Source organism: Dunckerocampus dactyliophorus, chromosome 8, assembly GCF_027744805.1.
Source record: "Dunckerocampus dactyliophorus isolate RoL2022-P2 chromosome 8, RoL_Ddac_1.1, whole genome shotgun sequence".
NCBI classification, from domain to species: Eukaryota; Metazoa; Chordata; class Actinopteri; order Syngnathiformes; family Syngnathidae; genus Dunckerocampus; species Dunckerocampus dactyliophorus.
This window is the reverse complement of record NC_072826.1, coordinates 4,722,274-4,731,999: the sequence shown is the minus strand read 5'-3', so window position 1 is coordinate 4,731,999 and position 9,726 is coordinate 4,722,274. Positions and strand designations below refer to the sequence as shown.

At 42.4% G+C, this 9,726-nt stretch overlaps 1 protein-coding gene across 1 annotated transcript; it reads left to right on the top strand.

Moving 5' to 3' along the window:
* The first annotated feature begins 120 nt into the window (after window positions 1–120).
* tusc2b (tumor suppressor 2, mitochondrial calcium regulator b) lies at window positions 121–9,643 on the top strand. The gene is made up of 4 exons (XM_054784438.1): window positions 121–647; window positions 1,166–1,423; window positions 4,803–4,923; window positions 8,069–9,643. The coding sequence occupies exons 2-4, from the start codon at window positions 1,272–1,274 to the stop codon at window positions 8,132–8,134; spliced, it is 339 nt and encodes a 112-aa protein (XP_054640413.1). The 5' UTR covers window positions 121–647; window positions 1,166–1,271; the 3' UTR covers window positions 8,135–9,643.
* The last annotated feature ends 83 nt before the right edge of the window (window positions 9,644–9,726 follow it).

The following is a 9,726-nucleotide window of genomic DNA, read 5'->3' as shown; positions in this document are numbered from 1 at the left end:
TTTAAGGTGATTTTGGTTTCATGTTTACAGTTGAATTTGAGCAGTTCCTCTTCTGTCCTGGTAGGGGCGGTACGTTTCAATGAGGCTCTTTCCGCCAGCACTCAGCGACGAGAGAAGGGCTACGTCCACCAGCATTTCTAGCGAGCTATTTTAACCAAATTTAGCCAAAAAGACCACAAGCAACGGTCGATATGTTAGCGTTGTAATTAAAAAATATTGGTCCTCTCATCAAAACAGCCCAAAAGATGACGAATGAAAGAATTATTCAGTTGACACGATACCATTGTCCGTTGCAAAGGACATTGCTTAAAAATTGAGTTTTGCGGACAATAAATATTGTGGGATGTTGGTTTTACCCAAGACAAATTTAAATGCAATAAACTGCAACTTTATTTTTCTGGTTAACAAGGGCATTCTGATGTTTACGATTTAATTTGAGCAGTTCCACTTCTGTCCTGATGAGGGCGGTACGTTTCAATGAGGCTCTTTTCGCTAACATTCAAAGACGAGAGAAGAACTGCGTCCACTAGCATTTGTAGCTAGCTGTTTCTCTCGGTAGGTCTTTGTGCAGCCAAAATTAGCCAGTCATCGAGCCCGATTCGGCAAGGAAAATACCAGTTTTGGAAAGAGACCATAAGAGACAGAGGGTATGTTATCGACAAAGCTGAATGTCACAGCTGTCAGTTTTTCTAAAGCGTCCAATGTTAGCATTTGACAGCGTCATGCTGTAAAGCCCTAAGTACAGTCTGACCTGAGTTAATGTCATACACTGATACTGTTTATTCAGTCGTGTTCGAAGCTCAAGCATATAGTGTCGTGTTGACAATTTGCTCGGTAACGTCTGGACCACTCATTATAGTTAAGACAAGCCTAGTTAGCCTCTCATATCCTGCTTATAACTCTTGCTTTTGAGCTATCTGCTCAACACTGGTGGCGTAAGAGGGTGTGTTTTTTCCACCTTGTGCACCCAATCCGTGCTAGCCATTGACCTACATGCTAGACAGAAGACTCCAAACATCAGTCTATGTCCTGACAGTATAATAATAATAGCAAGTCGCCTTGTTTGTTAATGTATTTTTTGCGGCGTTTAATCCGCAAACGCACAGCAACACATAAATGGAGGAGTGCATCAAAATGACTAATCTTTGATTCTTGAATCCGTCAGTTTCCCCAGGTATTACATCCTTTAGCGTGATACTCACCTGGTCGAGCAACACCAAAGCACCACTGGCCACTCTGTGACCCAAGTGAATAATGTGCTGCAGCTGAAGATGGGTGGTAGCGGCTCCAAATCCAAAGGATTTTGGCCTTTTTCTGGCTCAGGCGGAAGTGGCGACGACCAAGCCAAAGATGCAAACGAGCAGTCGCTGGCGAGAGCGCGAAGCTTCCCGGGTGCAACGCCTTTTGTGTTTACCCGACGAAGGTAAGTGGCTCCTTCGCAGGATGTATTTCTATCTGTAACTGACTGACGGGTAGTTGGCAGAGCTACAAGTTGCATTTTAAGATGTGTAGCGAAGCCTGCTTGTTTACAAAGTGCACTTTAGCCACTTTTTACATATACTCTGTAACCCTACACTTGTCCAACATAACAGATGCAAAATATCACATACAACAACGTAACATTGAGAGGGACAGGAGGACACAAACGTTGGCAGCGCTAGAATAGCTAATGTGAGCTACAGTGCTAACATTACACTCACATTTTAACAGCAACATCATACTAGGTTAGCCTATTGGCTGAAGAAAAACAAGTTGCTCAAACGTATACAGTCATTGCTCACTATATCACGGTTTATCTAAAAATTATGGATAAATGATCACTGTGTCGTGCTTGAATACAGCCAGTAAAAAAATGCATATTTAACCAAATTGTATGTGTTCTTGGCCTAAATTGAGTATTTTCAAGCATGAAATGGACTGAAATACAAATACAATGTAAAAGAAACATCTTACTTGTGAATGTAGTATTCTACATTGGCCACTAAATGTCGCCTGAACGTGAGAGACGCACCAAGGTCCCCCAGGGGACACAAGTTTTATTGTGGGCTTAAATGGCTTATTTACTCTTATTATGTCTACTATATTGGATAATGCGAGTGTAAAGCAATTTAAAGCCGCCATTACAATACATTGAGACAATTGCCACCGCAGGAAGTACGCTGTCCAGAAAGGGAACTGCTAACATGTGAGTCTGTTATCTTATTTATGTCTATTATGTCTTATTTTCTCTGATTCTAGCTACTCTATTGGGTGATACAAATGTGAAGGTAACTAAAGGGGTGTTATTTCATGTCTACGGGGCTCTAATAATGTTTAAAAAAAATGCATTAAGAAGAAAAAGTAACCAGATTTTCTATGCCGTAACTAAGAAAATATTCAGTTTATTAATATTGAATTCGACTTTGCGGAATTTCAGTTATTGTGGCCAGATCTGGAATCAATTAACTGACATAAACGAGGGATTACTGTGGCTGACTGATGGTAGTTGACTGCATTTTAGGATCTGTAGTGAAGCCTTTAAAAACATAAAATAAAATTACGTAGCGGCGGGTAAGTACACAGGGTGAACTCATTTAGCTACGTGCAGGTAGGCCTGTCACAATAATAAATATTGCTAGTCAATAATTGTGCTACAAATTATCGTCAATAATCGATATAATCAACATTTTTTGAGACCATTTTTTTCATTGTTGTCATGAGGTGTAGTTCACATTTGAACCACTAGATGATACTCAAGTATAGCGTACCTGTGTGAGCCACATTAGCTTGACACAGAAGTTGCCTGTATCATACAGGCAACCTTTGTAACATTTTCCGCAATGTTGCCTTTTCAACCATATTGAGTGGTAGTGAGCGGCACTGTTTGTGAGCACGCACCATTTTCTCTATTTTGTTTATATTTACTTTGCCGACCAAACGCCTCAGTAAGCGTTGGCTGTCGGGGCGAAGGCTCTGCTGCACCCCCAGTGGTAGATTTTTTTTTTTTTCTCCAGTTGGGAAAACTGAAAAGCATGTTTGTGTTTCAGGGTGTGCATACAAGTTGGTCGTGTTCCCCTGCCTCCTCGTCACTACTTTCGAACAAATGCGACATATCAGTTCGTCGGTGTTCATGCACTCACCTTGTTCATTCTGTTTAAAACGGAAATATTCCCACGTCTGTTGCGTTCGCCTTAGAAGCCATCGCTTCCTTGCCTGTATTCATGTTAGCACACTGTATGCTTTCTCATCAGGCTAATTTGGTGCTAGCACTCTGTGTCCACTCACTAGTAGCCCCGCCTCTGCAAAGAGGCTGAACGAGACGTGCTGAGGGTTCACTATCTCCGTTCATTCCACTATAGAGCCAATGCGCACAGACAGATGCAGAGTGAACCCTCTTGTCAGCCAGCCTGTGTGGCGCAGAGAAACGAGCAGATGAAACACACGCGCACACCTGCACACGTCAGTTTATCGAGGGTGTCATAATTATCGACCTGTTTTTTTCATGACAGGCCTACATGCAGGTCACAGGCGGTATCATGTCCATGAGGAAGGAGGTCTTTCCTTCATGATGCCATGAAATCCCGGAAAAGCAACGGTTTGAGCACCTCTCCGCTCAAAATTGGAGCAAAAAGTGAGGGAGACGATCAAGGTCACGTTTGGTGCTCATGGCCAGGCTCTAGGGACGCACGTGACTCTTTAGAACTCGAGCCCGACCAATTAACTGGCTGATTCTAACCATTAGAGAACATATGTTTGCTAAAAAAAATTAAATACTTTTTGCGTCATAGCCCTTTTGTCAGTCATACAGTCTGTTTGTGCAGAAGAGTGCAGCCTTGTGAGGAGCAATGCAGGGTGATATAGTAGAAATGAAATGAGTAGATTGCAATATTTTTTTTTTTTCATTGTACTTTTATTAAAATGTTAAAATCTCATCTTGTTTTGTTCTCGTAGACCCAACCTCATGCATTGTTTTGTGAGACCCCTAGGCTCTAGTCACAACATAATAAATAAAAAAAATCGGGTTTTGCACAGCAGGAGACCTTTTAAAGAAAGTATTACCTCGCTAGCAAACAGGAAGCTCAACAGAATTGCTCTTAATTCCCTGTGATTTGTTGCTAGGCAGAATCTGTGGTGCACCTAAAAGCCTAATTAAACAAAATGGGCACACGCCGGCCACGCCCACTGGGCTGATCAAGTAGGGGCTGACAGGAGATGACTCCAGAATAAAACACTTTAAAGAGACGTTTATTTAGCACGCTGGGCACCAGTGGCTCGGTCAGTAAAGCAGGTCGTCCAAAAACAGGGGTGTTGGCAGTTTGAACCCCGCTTCCTCCACCCTAGTCACTGCTGTGGTGCCCTTGTGGAGATGTAGATGACCACCAGCAGTGAATGACTACTGGGTGTCAGTGTGAAGCCTTTCTATATAAAATCTAACACATTCTTATTATTATTATTATTATGAATTTTCCAATCAAATTATTGCTCTGTATTAAATATACCGTGAAAAAAGAAGGCTGGTCTCCACTCCCTTTACACATTTGAGCCATAAAGTTACGTCGCCAATGACATCCAAAAAGTAGTTCTTCTGCTTTGTTTGTGTTACTCCCTTCACCGTATCCATGCCCATCATTTTTCATAATATTAAGGACCCCCCAGTCGCTCTGATTGTAGGCTCAGGAGGCTCATGAAGCTGCCCAGGGGTTCAGTGAGAAAGCTGCGCCCTATGTGCATGATAAACACACCTAAACCCTTTCAATCTGCTCAGTTTAGAAGCTCTATGAATGATTACCAGCGCCTTATATTGGCCTCTCGCTCTCTCTCAGCTCTTTATATTTGGATGAAGATGGCGACCTGGCCCACGAGTTCTATGAAGAGACCATTGTGACAAAAAATGGGCGTAAGAAAGCCAAGCTGAGGAGGATTCAGAAAAACTTGACACCTCAGGTAAGGAGATTGATCCATGAAATAAGTTGATGAGTTTTATTGATCGACTAGAGCAGCAGGGGTGTCTAAACTTTTTCCTCCAAGGGCCGCATATGGAGACGTGAAAGGACGCGGGCGCCGTTTTCATACTTTCTATTTTGTAAAAAGGTTTAAAAACAAAAAAGTTTTATGTATTTAAAGTAGGGCTGTCAAAAATGGCGTGTTAATGGCACTAACCAATTTATTTCATGACTAATGTTAACGTTTTTAGTGTCGTAACGCATGCGCTTCATGTCAAACCACATCTCTCTGTTATGACGCCACAATGGCGTCCCCACACAGTCTGGCGCTCTTTAATAACTTTATTCTGACCTGAACACATCAACAGCAGTACAATTCCAACACCATACATGTACAGACCCTTTCCAAAAAATTTGAATGTCATGGAAAAGTTGTTTAATTTCCATAATTCCATTCAAAAAGTTAAACTTTCATAGATTCTAGATTCAGGGCCCACAATTTAAACGATTTCAAGTATTTATTTGTTTATTTTTACATAATTTGGGCTTCCAGCTCATAAAACCCACGAAAACAGGAATTCCAAAAATTAGAATACTATGAAGAAATCAGCCCAAATTTTGCAGGGCATGAATGTTTTAAACGGAGTGTCACACACTAATCATCTACTAAACTCAAATCACCTGCACAGGCTTCCCCAGGTGTCATTAAAATGCTTCAGTTTGGTTCAATTGTCTCAGTTGGGTTCAATATGGGGAAGACTGCAGACATGGCAACTGGCCAGAAGACCATCATTGATACCCTCCATAGGATGGGTAAGCCACAAAAGTTCATAGCTAAGGAGGCTGGTTGTTCACAGAGTGCTGTGTCCAAGCATATCAATGGAAAGTCTAGAGGAAGGGCAAAATGTGGCAGGAGAAGATGCACCAGCAAAAGAGATGACCGTGGGCTTCAGCGCAGAAAGAGTGGAATGAGGCGGTAGTCACAGCTTCAAAAACCACCACATTCAGACGCATCCGGGAGATGGGCTACCACTGTCGGGTTCCTCGGGTCAAGCCACTTCTGAACCTGAGCCAACGTAGGAAGCGTCTCCACTGGGCCAAGGAGAAGAAGGACTGGACTGTTGGCCAGTGGTCCAAGGTCCTCTTTTCCGATGAAAGTAAAGTGTGCCTTTCATTTGGGAATCAAGGTCCAAGGGTTTGGGGGAAGACGGGTGAGGAACAGAACCCAAGCTGCCTGAGGTCCACTGTGAAATATCCACAGTCAGTCATGATTTGGGTGCAATGTCCGGTGCAGGTGTTGGTAAACTCTGCTTTCTTAAATCCAAGGTCACTGCAGCAGTCTACCATTATGTTTTAGAGGACTTCATGATTCCTTCTGCTGAGGATCTGTATGGAGATGCAGATTTCATCTTCCAGCAGGACCTGGCCCCTGCCCATACCGCCAGAAGCACCAAAAGCTGGTTTGATGCCCATGCCATCACAGTGCTTGACTGGCCAGCCAACTCACCGGACCTAAACCCCATTGAGAATCTATGGGGTATTCTCAAGAGGAAAATGAGGGGCACCAGACCCAACAACAAAGAAGAGCTGACAGCAAGCATCAAGGAAATCTGGGCTTCCATAACTCCCAGGCAATGCCACAGGCTGATTGCTTCAATGCCACGTGGCATCGAGGCAGTGATTAAGGCAAAGGGATTCCCAACCAAGTATTGAAGATTGACATATCGTTTTGAAAGTACCATATTTTGATTGATTTGATGTGATCCTAATTGCTTTCTTTTTTTTCCTGCAAAAACTGAGAAGTAAATGGTGATTTCTTCACAGTATTCTAATTTTTTGAATTCCTGTTTTCGTGGGTTTTATGAGCTGGAAGCCCAAATTATGATAAAATAAACAAATAAACACTTGAAATCGTTTAAATTGTGGGCCCTGAATCTATAATCTATGAAAGTTTAACTTTTTGAATGGAATTATGGAAATTAAACAACTTTTCCATGACATTCTAATTTTTTGGAAAGGGTCTGTATGTCCAACTCACAAACACCTTCTTAGTCCAACCACACTTCCTCATTGTCACTGGACAACTGCGAGGTGCATTCACTGACGCTCAGAAAATCATAAAAACGTCTTTATTATGTGTCTATGTGTGGTCTAAACAACCAGAAATACAAAGAAAAACAGTCAGTGGATATTCGTATCACTCCCTTTGTAACTCTTAATGTGGAAGTACAATTCGATGCATTTAAGTGTGCTCGGAAATCCCAGAAAATACATTACACTCAAAACATGTCAAGTTACGTGGTGTCTGTGGAGCTGTTAATGCATACAAATATATAAATATATAATCCTGTCCTGTTTTGTATCTTTCTCTTCATAAAGTACAGCAAAAATGGGCATATTTCACACCTAGTGGCAAATGGTGATTAATCATGATTAATTCATTTGAAAACTGTAACGATTTTGATTAAAAATTGTAATCATTTGACATCCCTAATTTAAAGACAGAACTTTGTGTTATAGGTGACAAAGTGTATTAATTACACTTTTGTGTTTTTTTTTTAAAATTTATTTTTATTTCTACAATATGCCGTGGGCCAATAAAAAACGAGCTCCATGCTGCAAATGTCCCCCAGGCCGTACTTTGGACACCCCTGGACTATAGTGGGAAAATGACAGATTGGTTAACTGGTGCACTAATTGCTGGGTACAAATTACCGGCGTGAGTAACGTCACGCTCTTTGACCATGCAGTCATATATTAAAAAGTATCGTCAGAACAGAACCAATGTTGTAATAGTGGTAAGGAACAAACTGCTCAGTCAGCATTACTCGGGCTGATAAAACAACAGTGCAGCAAGTGTAACACACACATGACGTTCACACCAACAGCTGTGTAGCAACATTTTAAAGCACACGCAGAGGTAGATACAGCTGTTGGATGGTTACCCACCTATGATACGTCAAATTCAGCTACCGCCATCTTGTGCCGTTAATAAAAACTACATCAGGCAGTTGCCTGATGCCAGTGTTTTTTTTTCTCTTGGCGGTAATTCGAGACCCCGGCAGTTATCAGTAATTCCAAGCCACGATTGATCAAGCGGTGATTGTTCCCATCTTTTGACAACCCCTGCTCTCTGCGCCTCACAGGGAATTATAAAGCTGGACCACCCTTGCATCCACGTAGATTTCCCCGTCGTCCTCTGCGAAGCCTGACGACGTCCGAGCAGCGTTCTCAGGACGAACACGCCACGTCAAGCTCCGTCCCGCGGTTAAAAACCCTGCAAAGCTGGAGACCAGACACTTTCAAATAACACATCTCTTGATATATATCAACATGAAGAACACCTGTGGTCAGGAGGATGTCGTGTGAGCTGAGCATGTGATCTGTTGTTAGCGGCTTGTCAGCTTGGCAGTCAGGACACATCATAGATCACCAACAGAGGATGTAGGATGGGCGTCAAGTTGGGTGAACATGACATTCAGTTTACATGGTGTGCGTGTGTGTGTGTGTGTGTGTGTGTGCGTGCGTGCGTGCGTGCGTGCGTGCGTGCGTGCGTGCGTGCGTGCGTGCGTGCGTGCGTGCGTGCGTGCGTGCATGTAAGTGTGCCGTTGCAGACTCCTGAATTGATTGCTGCAGTTTATTTTCAGGTAGGATTCACTGAGCTCACTAAGAGAAGGGTTTGGTACCTAGAGAAGGAACGTTTAGATGCACACTTAAAGGAAAGGTGTACTTTTTTGGGGGGGGAATTTTGCCCATCATCCACAATCCTTATGTGAAACATGAACACACATCTTTCTCTTTTCTGTGCGTTCTAAAGATATAAAGCAGATTAAAAGAGGCAGCTAAGAATGCACGTAATGGGACGCACGTATTCTGCCTATAAAGCCTTCTGAAAAAACCTCCAAAAAGCGCCAACAACGCTCCACTTCCATAATGTGACCTGCATATTAACCAAGCAACAGCGACATTGTTAGCCCAAGAACTACATTACTGGCACAGTGACACCTCGCCACACCACACCGGATAGCTACTACAACTAGCTTCACCACGCACTCGCTCACAATGCCTCAGGCCACTAGCGAAAGGTAACGCTACATATTGGAGCTTCTGCCACGGCTGCTGTGTTTTTGTTTTTTGAGTTGGGAAAGTTAACGCTAGGTGTAACATTCCTTTCTATGTTGCTATGTGAAATCAGTGCACCCAGGAAGGAAGCTACGCTAATGCTTCTAATGCTCACAGCATGGATATAAAACCATAAAACCTTGTTGGAACTTTTTGGAGGTGTTTTAATAGCGGCCTTTCTAAGTGAAATAGATGTGTCCCATTACGTACATTAACTACTTGCCTCTTTTTACCCGTTTTTATATCTTTAGAACACACAGAAAAGAGAAAGACGTTCATGTCTCACATAAGGATTGCGGATGATGGGCAAAATTCCCAAAAATTGCACTTTTCCTTTCAGCATTTTTTTTCTTCCTTTTACTTTGTTATGCATGGAAAAGGATCAGATGATTGCCAATAATAACAAGAAGAATTGACAATCAGTGGCCCTCAAATTAAATGGAATTGCTTCAATGAGTTTGGCGTGCTGTCACACAGTTACAACAGCGGTAGAGGCGTCTGCAGTGAGACGCTAGTGTTTTCTTTGCTGCTGCTTCTGCTTATCATATTTCACATGTAATTTATTATAACTGTTTTTTAATAATTACACGTTAAAATGCCCTGCTCTGTCTTTGCCCTTCTTTCACCATTGGTGATGTGTGTAATTAATGACTACAAAAAAAGCCCCATGCAACACATTTAT

Bases quoted from the DNA above. Each gene is read 5' to 3' on its own strand.
- tusc2b (XM_054784438.1), top strand. From the start codon at position 1,272: ATGGGTGGTAGCGGCTCCAAATCCAAAGGATTTTGGCCTTTTTCTGGC. The intron at 1,424-4,802 runs GTAAGTGGCTCC...GCTCTCTCTCAG, and splicing joins TTTGTGTTTACCCGACGAAG to CTCTTTATATTTGGATGAAG. The intron at 4,924-8,068 runs GTAAGGAGATTG...TGCGCCTCACAG, and splicing joins AGAAAAACTTGACACCTCAG to GGAATTATAAAGCTGGACCA.